Source organism: Habropoda laboriosa, unplaced genomic scaffold, assembly GCF_001263275.1.
Source record: "Habropoda laboriosa isolate 0110345459 unplaced genomic scaffold, ASM126327v1 scaffold123, whole genome shotgun sequence".
Lineage (NCBI taxonomy): Eukaryota > Metazoa > Arthropoda > Insecta > Hymenoptera > Apidae > Habropoda > Habropoda laboriosa.
In genome coordinates, this window is record NW_017100236.1 from 279,071 (window position 1) to 294,344 (window position 15,274).

At 40.9% G+C, this 15,274-nt stretch overlaps 1 protein-coding gene across 1 annotated transcript in view; it reads right to left on the bottom strand.

Moving 5' to 3' along the window:
- Nucleotides 1-299: 299 nt before the first annotated feature.
- LOC108571698 (dentin sialophosphoprotein) overlaps nucleotides 300-15,274 on the bottom strand; it is a 20,867-nt gene continuing 5,892 nt past the window's right edge. Inside the window, exons 2-3 of the mRNA XM_017933802.1 lie at nucleotides 9,760-9,996; nucleotides 300-2,667 (exon numbers count right to left, since the gene is read on the bottom strand). Coding sequence (XP_017789291.1) covers nucleotides 887-2,667; nucleotides 9,760-9,996 — 2,018 coding nt within the window. The 3' untranslated portion in view covers nucleotides 300-886. The remainder of the gene's footprint in view (nucleotides 2,668-9,759; nucleotides 9,997-15,274) is intronic.

The following is a 15,274-nucleotide window of genomic DNA, read 5'->3' on the forward strand; positions in this document are numbered from 1 at the left end:
TTTGAAATTCACAATCGAAGGAAGAGCGACACTACCCACTCTACATAACTCTTCTCTTTGTACTCGTCTCTTAAATGTAATAATCAGTCATCAAAGAAATAGAAATTGATTAAAATAAATCAAACGAATATCTTTACAGTTACCACAATAGAGATTCGTTAAAGTAAAAGAAAATTCTACATCAAGTATAAAAGAAAAATGACATATTGAAAATCGAGCCAAACCTTTTCCTCGGCAATGGCTGCGCACCGTATAAACTCTCGAGCATGTCTCTAATGCATGAACGTATGAATCGTGTGTGTGTATGAATGTATGCATGTAGGAATCTCTAAATCCATCTGTGCGAGTGAAAAACCGCGCCCCGAGTGTTGTGACAAGCACTGGCTAAACACACATGGGGATCGCGCACATGTAAACGTTTAGTTTAGTCTCTTTTTTTTATGTTTCTGTATATGTAACGTATCACAGACTTCACTTGGAACTGAACACTGACGGAAGGAGTCGCAATAGCACGCGGAATCGAGTCGATCATCGTGGGTGCCCGTGGATCTACAATAATAATTCTCGTTAGCGCTTCTTCGCTGTTCCTCGAGAGAAAAAAAAAAAAAAAAAAAACAAAGAGCGTGACCCACTTACAATTTACACACACACAGGCGCTAATCGAACGAGAACTCCGCACACGTCGAGGCCTCGTGATCGCGTGCACATATTTAATCGCAGGCTCGAACGATAGATCAGTTCTTTCCCGCGAAAAAGAAATCCGACAGTTCGTTCACTATATGTATATGTGTATGTATAATTATGTATTCGACTCCTTGTTACCAAGTACCTTCCTGTTCTTCTTTCTTCTTGTCCACACACACATACACTCTCTCACCTATATACTCTACAAGAGATCGTGTTGTAGTCTTCGTAACATAAGATCCACCGCGATCCTGGCGTCCTCGACGGAATCGTGTTCCGTCACCTGTATCTCTCTTCGCAGCACTGTCCTCGCTAACGTTTTTAGGCTGCTACGAAAAGGATAGCCGAGGAAATGTGGGAACGCGACGCACGTGTCGATCACCGTAGTGTGTAATATCCTCAACGCCCTTAAATCATTTTCCAACCCGTGTCCAATAAGGATGGTCTCCGCGTGTACGAAACTGGTCAGATCCTTCTGCACATCCCTCAGCGTTTTTGACGCCCTGGACAGATCTTTCGCGTTGATGCCCGAGAATCTGGTATTGTAATCGATCACCTCGGCGTCTGGCTTCACCAGAGTATCGTACACGACCTTGCCGTCCATACCAACTACCGTGACCTTCGCCAGTTCGAGCCCCCGCCGCGTAAAACACATCTCGCAGTCAAGTGCGTAGACGCCATAATTTCCGTCCTTAGGTACTGTTCTGGCTGGTCTGGTACGAACATAACCATCGAAAGGACCATTGTAACCGAGTGCAAGACCCGTCCACACGTGCATCCTGGCAGTGGTGCATCCTCTGGCGTTTTCTCGACCCCTGCAGCATTCCCATGTATCGCCATGAGCACCATCTACCAGACCACTTCTCAATTTACCCCAATGATACACACAGCGTTCCTCATGTAGGTATTCTCCGTCTTCTCTGTTAATGTAGAAGTTCTTGAAACATCTGGCGCATCTTCTCTCAACCACCACCAATTCATAGGGGTCTGGAGTGGAGTCTCTGCGTGATTTCTCCTGGTAACTAGATCCAGACGAGGAAGAAGATGATGACGATGAGGAATCAGCAGAGGACGAAGATTCACCGATGTCTGAACTCTTGTCACTATCCGACGCGCTCTCTTGTTCTAAATCTGAACTCTCCAAAGAACTTCCACTGCAGTTACCACTATCCCCTTCGCTCTCCACCATGGTCCAAGATTTACTATTGTTACCAGGAACAAATTCACGTGCATTGGCGTCCAAGTGATGGTATCCACGAGCACGATGACCCATCGGGTGCTGGTGATGATTGATGATGACCGCGTAACCAGGAAAGTAGCTACACTCGACGGGGTAACCAAGGTGAGTCAGTTGCTCCCCAGTGAGCGTGTACCGACGGAGCAGCGACGCGAGTGCCGCGTCGCTCAAGTGGTGTAGTTCCTTTCTTTGACTGCTTAGGATACCACGAGCCTTCCTCGAACCATTATTTCCGCCACTACCATTCACACTATCGTTTTTGCTTTCCTCGTGATGAGAATCGTTCTGAGAGTGGTTCCTTCTGGAACCAGAATTTCTTCCGACAGAAGTAGTTATTCCTGTGAACTCAGAACTTCTTGTTGGACTATTCTGATAGTGCTGCTGTCTACAGTGATGGTGGCGACGGTGTCGCTGCTGCTGTGTCGGCTGTTCATCCTCGTGCTCGTCGTCACGTTCTCGACGCTGGTCACGTGGTGCCCTGGTGCGATTTTTTCGCTGTCTTCTGCTCAGGATCGCTCGATCCTCCTTTGTCCCTGCAGCGGACGTTGTGGATGTTGTGGATGTCGTGGGCGTGGTACCGGAAGCATTGGTCGACGAGGACGAAATCGATGACTTGCTCTTGCTCCCAGTTGCCGATGTGGTCGTCGTCTTAGTGGATGATGGCGTCTCACGGCTCACCTTACAGCCGGCGTACCGATCGGTTTCCCCTGGGTCCAGGACCTCCTCTTCCGGCCGCAGGCCGCAATCTTTATGTCACATACAAAAACATATATTCGTCAGTTCATCGTCCGGCAGCGAGGGCGTTAACGGTCGTCTATAGGTTTTACGTATATTGTTAGATATCTCTCTCGCCACACACCACTCGCATGCACATCTCTGCCTTTTTTTCTATATTCTCTACATTCTGCGTGCTTCTAAGTGATTTCTTTGTTAAAACAGAAATGTTTTGATGATTTTTTGTTTATTCTATGAAATGCCCGATATATCTATGTATAGGGTGTCTAAAAAAAAGTTTCTTAACAATAATGATAAGGGTATTATCATTTTCCATTGTATATAGACATTCTGCATGTAATGAATTTTTAGATTGGTCAAAATGGGACAACGTTAAATTTCAGAAAGAATGAGATTTTGTATTTCTCTTGACTAAATGTTGCTTAATACAGGTCGCGAGACCGCAGGCGTGATCGACGATGCACCAAAAACTCGTGGTCACATCGATCCGAGCTGCTCTTGACCCAGAGACCGCCATATTTCTGCCTTGAACCGATGCCCTATACGCCGCGTCGCAACTAAATTTGGTACGATTCCAGTGAAAACGGTATGGATTTTTCTCAGAATCAACCGATACTTAAATCATATGAAGTTCAAGTTTAACGATATAGGGGAAAGGCGAGGAAAAGTTTATTCAAGTGCTGCTGTACGTTTCTTATCCTTACAGAAAAAAGAAAATATATGAAAGTGAAAGCTTTTGCCACGGACGTATGAAGTAACGTATATGAATTTTTGTCTGTGCATAAAGGAGTCACAATGTCAACGCATTGTCGCGCGTGTGCGTCGACTTCCGTTCGAATACGAACGACGGAAAGAAAACATTCTTTTTTTGTACAAGCATTAAAAAAAAGTAGTTCCTAATAGTCTCTCTTCTTTAATGACAAAGCTTATTGGACATTACAAAAAAAAAAAAAACAAATAATTGAAAATGTGTACAGGGGAAACGACGGAATTTTAACGGTACAAAAAAGGCGTTTACTCTAAGTCAGCTTTCCAATGCTCTCTGGTAATGCAGTCTTCGTAAAAGTTAGCAAAAATTCTCCTCTGGTTTACGAGCCGGTCAGATAGAATCTTCGGTGTTCGTGTTAATTGCAGAGGGGGAGTAAAAAAAAAAAAGCAAGGATCGTTGCGCTCTCGTTACGGGCGGAGAGCGCTAAAACCGGCGGCCAATAAAAGGTGTACACCATTTTAACGCTTCTTGTTTATTCAGCAATACCCAACTTTCGCCGAATGCGTCACGGAAAGGGTCGCTTTCTTTTTTCCGTTTTTACCGCTAGAAATACACCGTTCCTTTTTACACGCGTTAATTGTAAATGAAAAAAAAAGGAGAAATTTTTAAATGTTTCATAAAAAACGTGTAATTATTTTAGAATTTTTTGTATAAGAAAAGGTGATGCCAGTATTTGTGTAAAAAGGTTAGTTCAGAGAAAATTTGTTCTGTCCCAGGAAAACGCGTGTCTGCATTCACTCGTAGCGAATGAATGATTGTATACATTTGGGAAAATGTTCAATTTAGAGCGACCCACGTGACAGAGAACTTGAGGAAATTGGCGGATGGCCGCGGATCACGTGAAATGGAGGGGAGATTTTGGAATCCGTTCATTTCGTTGCTTGTAAGTTACTCTGTAAAATGTACATGGTGATCCATCAGAGGCACGCACCTTGAAAACTTGAAAAGCGCAATTTTGATAGAAAAAAAATTTGTTTCTTATTTCTATTAAAATTAAAATATCTTAAAAGAACAAATATGTCACTTAGGTTAATCTCATAATCACGTTCACGCTTATAATTATGCTGCTCGCGAACCACCCTGTACATTGCTTGGCACGCTCGACTATTTGCCAATCTTTTACCGTGTTTCTGCATTTCCTACGTCTCACGATTATAAATAGAACGTAAACGCCTTTATGTCTTGAGAGCTCGTGACTCGAACCCCTCTCCAGATCGAAAAACGAGAAATCAAACCACCCTGACTGACTCTACTTCAAAACCAAATACACTAAACAGTCTCGAGAAACAAACCTCGTCAAATTACATATCGAATTACGCCAGGTGGCCTGGAAATATTTCTAGAAATTTCCCAGGCGGAAAATCGGAATTACCTCGACCTTGCTACTAGTTTTCCTACACTTTCCTCCAAAAGGATACTGCATGATTATTTTCCATGGCAATCTTGCATCAGCAAACGAATGCTTCGGTTTAGACAGGCGAGAGGCGGAAAGAGGCGAACAGGACCGAATAAAAACGATCCTCGCTCGGGCAAAGGGAAACGACGAAGGGTGGGAAGGTTGGACAGGAGAGACGAGGAAATCTTGGATAACGGAACATGGTATCCCCGTTCGCAGGAATGACCGGCTTCGATATGTACCGTTGCGTCATTTAATGAAATCATCCGTTCGATTCTTCGAGGAAATCCCAACCGTCGTGCGCCTCTGACTAACGGCCAACCAGTGAGGAGAGACAAGGAAACCACGTGTAGCCTGAGAAAATCTGTCGGCATCCTGTTCGATTAAGAATTTAGAAAATATTACGTGTATATAATTTATATTGGTATTTGCCTTGGTGCGACTGGGAAGTGAAACGATGTCCTGTGAAGTGGGTAAATGGAAGAGTGGTGGGGGGGTAGATGCCCCTGAGTGGCCTTGAACGACTAACTATAGCGTGAGATTTGTATATAAGCAGGCTCACCAAGAACATATTTTCTGTAGATCAGAAAATAACTCTTTTCGAACAAAGACCATATTAAAAATACAGGGTGTCATGTAACTGGTGGTACAAGCGGACAAATAGTGATTCTACATGAAAAACTAAATAAAAAATATAAATAATCTGCAGCTAAAAAAAAGAATCGTACAGGCTGTCACATAATTAAAGCGTCAAAATACTCATCGGTTCACGACTCACCGATTCAAAGAGCAGGGATTTACATGCGTTAACACAGATGTTACTTTCAACAATTCGTTCAGTAATGTAAATTTAAATTATAAAAATTGTTTATAAATGTATTATCAATACATATCATGGAATTAGTATCGTTTATTAGTATAAACATAAAGCCAGGAGGTAGTTAAATGCACGCGCACTCGATGAACTTTTAAATTCAATTTTCTTGAAAACTAAACCTCTTATGAAATAATTTTATTCTATATTTTCGATTCAGTTTTTCATGTAAAATCACCACCTTTTCACTTGTACCACCAGTTACACAACACCCTGGTATACACAGAGTTGTCCCCATAACTGGTGGTACTACGTCTCCCGTTAACACGTTAAGCGCCAAGCTTGTTCTGTCTTCCTTTCCGTTTAGCCCGCGATATCCGATTTCACCGATATGCTGGCGGCCGGAGATCTGTGTAAGATTGCGATAAGACTGCATGTGCTTTAATAATACTCATTAAAATTTGTTTTTGGTAACAAGTAATATTTAGGTACATTCTTTTATGATCTCCAAATTATTTAAAATTTATTAATAGAAGAATATAATTTTTTGAATTGTATATCGTCAGTCAACAGTGACTGACGCGGCCCGAACGAAAAGTATACTGTCAGTCGCCGGTGACTGACGCGGTCCGAACGGAAAGTATAGTGTCAGTCACCGGTGACTGACATGCCGCTTAACGTGTTAACAAATTTCTATATTTTCGGATTAGTTTTTATGTACAATCCGCTCCCTTCACGGTTGCATCATCAGTTATGAAGCACTTTGTATATCAAAAAGACTATACAAATAAATATTTATATAATTTCAACTAGGAAAGGTTTACACGTTCTGCTTTTTTGCAATTTTCCAAGTCGACCTGTAAAGAATATTTTACCGATGTCGGGTTAGAAATCGATGGATCAAGAACTCGACAAATTAGATTTCGTCGAGGGAATCGGAAGGGTGGCCTAGGTAGAGGCTCCGTCGATAATCTTGTACACCGTATTATCGGCTTACGACGAGACACTTCATTGCGCCCACGCGCCGCGCGAACACAAGCGATCCGTCGCGCGACGTGTGGGCTTGATTTAAGGCCAGAGAATTTCCCACGTCGCGCTATTATTAGGTCGTTACAACCGCGCTTGTTACGTTCGCCCGTCGAAAAGGTGATAGCGATGCGGCAAGCGGCAACCGGTGGCCCCGAATTCTATATATCGTTTCGCAGAATTAGATTCAGGATAGTCGATTGATCGGTATTAATAATTCGACTCTTCGTAATACCGTGTCGAATTAAATCACTGCTTCTCTCATTTCTGATGTGTAAAGATATATTTTTTGCAATCGATACCCTTTGAATTAAAAAATTTTAAACAAATATCTAAAGTATTTTACTACTGATTAATATTTGTTTACTATTTAAATAAATAAAAAAATCTAACTCTTCAAAACTGTATCAGAACAAGAAACATGGCTACAGAAGGAGGCAATAAAGTACATCGACGTGAGAGTCGCGATTAAACGGAAGAGACAATTTGAGATACGGTGCAAGTTCACTGCCGTCGTCTTCTAAATTTAAGCCTCAACCCACGGACATTTTCGCGATTATTTGGGATCGTGGTTTGTATTTCAAGACTTTGCAGCTTTAAAATTGTCCACCGGATACGGAAGAACGCCTGAGAAGCAACAACGGTGACTCTATCTGGTGATGTTATCGCGATCATCGATGATTAGTTGTAACATACACGGGAGAATGATTCATAGCACGCGTTTCCGCAGCTGACGCGACCGCTAATGACTGATGAGTCATTAATTACCGAATAATCTCTTAACGATGATACGGTAAATGCCGAGAAATTAGGCGTTATTGTTTGGTAGAAGTTATCCAACGGACAAACAACTAACACGCTGTTATGCAAATCATTCTAATTTTATCCGTGTGCATCATTTTTTGTTTACGACTTTCATTCAAGGCTACTGTAGCGCCATCTGCCCTCTAAATAAATCGCCAATATAAAATATTCTCGTAAATCGATTTCCAACGGTAAAATATTAAAAGAAATAAAAAGAAGAAAAAAAGAGTACAGAACCAGAGGTTAACGGAAGAACATAACCTTAAAGGAGGTCGAGAGCTAACGAAGGCAAAAGGAATCATCCGTATTTCGGTTAAAAGACCCTTTTTCCAAGAACAACACAGAGCTGGAACGCTCCTATTACTCATGTTTCTCGGTACCCGTGTAGGCACGCACGTACACGTGGCACGGTGTACCCGTCTCGTCTCTGGATTCGAGGTTAAACGCGGCCGGGGAGAGAAACGAAAGAAGAGAAACTCGCTGGCGGCGGAGAAGCTTTACGAAAATCTTCCATGGCCGACGGGTAACCCACGACCATCACCGCGCCTGAACCATTAAAGGATACGACCGCAACGAGCTGTTCAAATATTTTAACCCTTACACAAAGTGTTGTTGCGACATCCATCTAACAATGTGTACTTTACGGTTATACAGGGTGCTTCAAAATACACGTAACGTGACATTCTGCATTCAAAATTATCTCGAAAATCAAATGTTAAATGGCCGTTAGCACGAAAGAAAAAGTTGGTGAATTACAAGATTTTAATATTGATCGGTAATAATGAGAAATCGAGGCGTCTAATCCCGTTTCGATCTCAAAGATGAAATAGTGAAAGTAGCCGTTCAGCGCGAGCGATTTTTCCATCATTTTCATACTTTCACTATGTTTGTCTTTCTTCAGCTAATTGGACCAATAAAACGAACGAGAAAAAGAGAAGCGAAACGAAAAGGAGATCGTAGCTCTAACGGTTTCGTTTAAAATTTCGTGTCCCTCTGGGGGGAATCGACAAAAACGAGTATAGAGATAGGAATCGGGTCGATCGATAAGAACAAAAAGCATTCGGAACAGGATAACGTTTTTCGAGAGTCCAAAGCGCGCGCCCCATTGGAAACCGAACAGCTTGATTTCACTCGAACGACCTACATTTTACCAACCTATCTTGTACTCGTAAGACTAGATGAAAAATTGCAACGAGTAACGCGAGTGTCCGGTAATAAGCTCCTGCTCAACGCGTGAAAAACACGTTTCCTTTCGACAAGTTCAGCTCCGTCGGTAAATAGTTCGCGCGATTTAAAATTGCAACTAATCCTCGAGTTTGCACGGTACTTTAATAACATAGTTTCTATTCAATACAGTTGGAAAAATCAATAAAATGTACGATACCTATTAATTGTATAAATGATGTATTAGGTGAGATACTTCGATACGCCGTATAGGAGTTTTACTTGGGTCACGTTTGCCCTCGGTATACAGTGTGTGTATGTGCATGAACCGAGTGGAGAAGAAGAAACGTCACGAGGCGTGTACGACGATCGTAAATCGTCCTGGATACGGTGCAAAGCAGAGACAGAGATCAGCTATTGTTACTGACACAACAATACGGACAGCAATGACACATGCAAATAAAAAAAAGCCCATCGCGTCACCGATGAAAACACAAATAACGCCCGCGCCTCTTTTTCGGGACGAAAAAATCCTCGTCCTACTATAACGAGTTACATGTACCACGGGAGTTTAAAAAAACATTAAAAAAAAAAGAGAGAGAGAGAAATAACGAAGATCGTCCTTCGTGTCGGGCTCTATCAGAGACATAACATTTTTTATCGCTTTTCTGGCGCAACAATGGCAATTGTTACACGCTGCCAATATGACGGCGTAGCATCTTCTCCAAAATAAATCTCTAGGCTATTTGATTTATGATTCACGCTCGTCCCCGCATGGCCTTTGAATTCTCTTATAAATCACATAACATTGTGCAACTTTTCTAGATAATCGAAATATTTTTTCAGCCGAACAATACATCTCTTATGAGACGTATACAATTTTCTCTTTATCGAAATACCAAGAAGAAAGTATTTCCATCGATAAGGTTAACGAATAACATTAATCGACCCAAACGATCGGTTTTAATCTTTGCTCCTTGATTATCACTCTATGCAGACTATAGCTTCACCTCGGTTCTCTCCATCATGATCCTAATACAGAAATCCAAGCACACTGCTACGATAAGATGTTGCTGATAGAGACCTCTCACGAAGAAAATTTTCATTATTCTAACGTTTTAAACACGTACCTTCGGCACAGCTTGCGAGGAACTTGCCGTTGCTCGAGAAATTCATGTCGAGGACAGGGGCGGTGTGACCCTTCAGCGCACCCACCATCCAGGAATGCGTGAACTCCTGCTGCGCCTCGCGTCTCTTCTTGTTCTTGGCTCGTTTGCCTCCGCCCGCGCCGCTGCCGGTCGTCGCAGTCGATCCGCTCGTCGAGTCCCTCGAATCTTCGAACTTCACTTTTTCCGATTCTGTGGCATCTGGAACAAACAATAAATTACTCATTCGTTGTTTTATTCTAAAAACATGGGTCCGGCGGGTAACAGGAAACCACGCTAAGGGAGGTCGTGTAACCGAATCTTCAAACTTTTCTTGTTTCTATGGTATATTACTTGGGGTAGAGATAAACTGTTTATCATGTTCAATTCAAAATTCACTCACGGCGTATTTCAAATGAAAAATTAAATTCTGAATTTCTAAATCTACCGTTAATTGACGAGCCATTGTAGCGCTCAATGAATATATGCGTAAGCTTTCCATTTCTGTCTGTCAATACATATGAGTATATATTGTATATCCTTGACTCGTCACATTTTTATTCAATAAAAAACTGCTGAAACTCACAATTTTAAAATAGAATAGGAAAAATCTCGCAAGGTCTAAAGAATAATCGAGACTTTCTTTCGAATATCTTTCACTGATATTACCAGTGAAAAAGCCTAGTCTCTGTGGTCGGCGATATTTCGTCGCCACGTAACAATAGAACCACACTGCACCACGTGGTGTACGCGACATTCCCCTCTCGTCGCGCCACATCTTGTTCTGTGGGAAGTCTTTCAAAACACACGGTCGAACGCGACAAGTAGCCTCACCATATTATGTTTACGTAGCCTCTTCGTTCGGAGCAACGTTTTTTCCTCACATATCAAGAACCTTCACAGCCAACGGATACGCGCACTACCAGCACACGTCTTATCTCAGAACACCGAAGCAAAACAAAGCCAGGCTAAACTCAGCGTGCACGTGAGACGAATCTGAAATGTGTATTCACGACAAGTCACGAAAACTGTCGAAACCAAACGAAAGAATTCCGGTAATCTTGATGCTACGACTATTTCTCGTATACTAAAGTGAACTGAAAAGTTTACCTTCGCCCTCAAAGGTTCCTTAACCTATGCAACAGGTATACTAATCTGCTTTCGGGGGTGAACGATTCATATAGCAAAGAAATATAACTTTTTCACCCACTACCCCGTCTCACTAGACCCTGCCCCCCACCACCTTGACACCAAACCCCTTCTTACCAACAGGACACTGTAACCGGTTTCGAATTGTCCAATAATGGCACGGTAGCCCAAGGAAGGCTGTTCCAATAAAATACTTCGGTTTGTCTTGGCTAGTAATATCGAAGACGAACGCGAATGATAGTTTCTGTAATTAATGCCGGTCTTGGAATATGACAAATTGTAATTTCGAGCGGGAAAGCTTTTTCTATGCGGAACAATGGGAACGGAACGAAATAGCTTGCGTTCCGTGACTCTCAATGGCTCATAATAAGTTGTTGATTCCAGTTAGGTACATGATTATGAATTACGTCGTAAATGAGGTAAAACTGTTGCACAAAAGAATAGCATGTTAAACAGTGAATCGAACATGGCTTTTTCATACAGTTTCTGACTAAAATGAAATGAATTTTGTATTTATAATGTTTATAATTAATTCGTGAATTTCAATGATTTCATCGTTCACAAATCCCGGTTGCAATTTTTATTTCAGTTTACAAGCAAGGAGGAAAGTCGAGACTCTATTTTACGTCAGAGGTCGCAGGTACGAAGACTCGCGCGCATTTTCTTCGCAAATATCAAATGTCGAAGTGGCTCTTTGTTTTCGTTCCAGGCTGCATAACCACGGTGTATGACAAAATCTACCGGCAAAAAACGGGGACCGGGTATACATGGCAACTGGAACTGTGTTATCTCGAATTTAGAGTAAAATTATGGAAGAATCATCGGTCACACATCTACATGTCTCCTTTTAAGTGTTTTATTGCAACGATATCGCCCTGCTTTAAATGATCCATCGTTAAATCTCGATGGTCGTCGCTTACGTAATCATGATCATGACTTTATCGTCATCTTTTTGGGCCATGAGCATGAGTTACAAAAAAGAGTACCCAAAGTGAGTCACTCATTATTTCAAAACCGCAGTTCATTTGAGTAAATATCGATAAAGAAAAAAATATTTTTACGAGAATCGGAGTCTTGCAAAACTACAAGACGTTAAAGAGAATATTCAAATGAATTATTCAATAAGTAAACGAAATTATGTAGATTTCTATGTTAGAGAGAGTCAAACACATGCGACTCTCACGGGAGACGAATCCATTTATTTAAGAGATTTTCGTAATCGCTACGCCAATGGCGGTCGAACAATTTTCAAACATGTTTAGCAATCTGCGAAACATAACCTGTACGTAGTCACCTTTTTACACATTTACATACTGCTTACGTTATTTGCAACATAAGTTTTCTTAACTGAAACAGACTTTGTAACCTAGTATGTAGCTACAATGGTAAATCGATAGCTTGTGAATTCACCTAGTAACGAACAAGGTAATTCGTAAAAGGAAAAGAAACGTAAAAAGAAATCACTATAAGCGAGGAAGTACTACCTATTAATTACATAAAAAAAAAAAAAAAAATTAAAAGAAAAAGTGACTAGAAAAGCAATTTGGGGATCGTTTAGGAAAGTATCCACCATTAGTCAATCAAAGGATGATGCAACCGATGCATACTATAGACAAGAAATGTTCTTACGTGACCAAACAAGCAAAATTATGTTTCAAAAACCCATTCGACTATTAATCATCACCACGGTGTTGACTCATTCGTGCCAAAATTATACGGTTTACTTTCGCCCGGAAAACCCCCGTGACACCTCCACGACTTTCTACCACGTGATACACTTAATGACCGTCGAAATGTTTTTGTCAGCCTTTATGAGTGGTTCTCCCATCGACAACCATCTGACCTGAGTGTCGACAGGCGTCATCGTTGATTACCTGTCGCTAGAAGATCCTAAAATATTCGTCATAGACAAGCGACGCGACACGACCATACTTCTTTCTCCATAGCCACTATTGTTAATCCCTAGCACGCGGTAAACTTCTCTATATCACACATAATAGCCTTAGACACCTCGAAACACGAAATGAAGCAATAAAACGCGTACAAACTAGATTCACCGTATTATTCTGCGGAATATTATTCTAGGTTCTAAGATTCCTGAATAATCCTTGGTCTTCAGGTCGATATAATAATTACGTAGACACGACCCACGGTGTATCCTTAAGCCGCCCTTTCAATTCCTTTGTTTCGCGTCCCCTACTAATTGTAAGTGCTCGTGAAAAAGAAATTAACCGGAACATTCTTAAGACCTTGATGCAAAAAGGTTCGCGTGTAAGATGAATATTAGAACTATAACGAATAGAAGTGAATTAATGCGTGTAAAATTAAGCTCGCGTTTGAATCAAGATCGATGCGGTCTGTTACTGCGATGTGAAAGCTGGCAAAGTCAAGGAAGTGAATTTTTTAACCCTACTCACAGTAGTCTTATAATATACATAAAAAATGCAAATAAATATTTTTTCTGTTATGTGTTAAATAATTACAACATACTTTACTATATTCGTCACGGTGTATTCGCTACGACGTCGTACATAAAACGAGCGTTAATTTCCTGATCGTATAAAAAAAAAAAAAAAAAAGACGTAGCTAACCTCAACCTAGATTTATGCAAACAATATAACAAGGTAAATATCCACGCGCGCCACAGAACGGGACTTGCGGACTTATGTTCATGTAGCGTGCGCAGGTTCATGTTTATATATACGCCGTTTCGGAGTTTGGCGAAATGCATTTACGGAGATATCGTTGCGCCTCGAATAACTATCGCGTAATTACAAGCATTGCTGCGTAGTGCTTGCTGCTTGATTAAGTCTATTTATGCACCGATGAAAACGTTACAACCTATCCCCTTATTGGCTGATACGTTTTCCCTTCGTCTCTCGGCCGAACGGAGGAAAACGTTTTACGACCGTGTCTCGAATCGGTTGTGGGACAAATAGGGAACTGATAGCCTAATTCGGTGGCGCGCTCAGCCGCGGGATCATGGGACCTTCCCTCAACGTACTAACTACTGTAATGTTGAGCCACTACACAAATGAATTTGCAATATGTACGTGTATAATTTATATCTTCTATGACAAATACTACATAGAATCCAGGAGAATTTATCTTCTGTTTTAATTATCAAATTTCAAGAAATAGATAAACGTTCATGGGACTAAAGATTCTCCGTTTCTTCTTTCTCTGCGCATGCGCACGTGCCTGGCGCTTATTACGAAATATTCACCAGATTATGCCACGCATAAAGCGCTGGAACCTCATAACCAACTTCAAACTACTTATCGACACCCAAAATCATGACGCATGATCATTAAAATATCGATCGTATCGATCGATACGAAGTTCTCTGTGTCGTTCACGAGAACACGACAGTCACCGGCTACCTTGGTTGTTCTAGACATGCGATAAGTTATCTCGACTCTTGCAACGGTGATTACCGGTGTAACACACGCTGACGTGGCTACCGCGAAGATACGTTTTTGGGAAATGAGAAGGGTCGGTCATATTTATTGCGAAAGAAAGGAATTATCGACCGAGGTGTCACGAACTCTGGACCCTTTGAACTATATCGGATTATGTAAGGATTAACGTTTCCACTGTTTTGAAGATTAATCGATGTTCATACCGTGTTTGGAAAATTTTTAATTATGAAAGAATTATAGGTAACCTTTGTATAATAAAGTCTTTGAGAACTCATCTGTGAAAATTATTGATATATAATTAAAATCTGAATGTTTAGTTTAGTTATATTAAAATTTTATTTTTGGTATTAATTTTTATATTGTTAAAATTTTTCGTGTTTCACCAGGATTACCTGTATTATTAACCAGAATATTTTCCTGATAACGATGCATGGAAAAGTATATCATGATTAAATGACTCGGAACAAAGGAAAACAGCGCGAACACTTCTTACGCAAGAATTGCAACTTTGTCGCGACAGTTCCTGGGTGTCGCCCAGCATAATAACCTGGTAAAGTGCAAAAAAGTAATTTCTTCCGTGTCTGATCTTTCCGTATTTTTACTATTTTGTACAAATCGCAATTATCGCTAGTTTCATATTTACTCTCAGTTGCTCCACTTGAAGAATGTTATCGGTAAAATAAAAATATATAAATCTTGGAAAATGAAATCATGATTTCTACGTAAAAGAGGATTTACGAGATTCTTGGTCGGAAGTTACTACATTTTTGCATGAACCACTTGACTATTTTTAATAACAATTCAGCAACTACATATGTGTATATAAGCTTGGTGTGATTCATAGCGCGGTGGGATACTGCATCATTATTCAACCTCGTGCGTCGTATAAAGTGCATATTATTTAGAATTGTACGGTAATTCGCGAATAA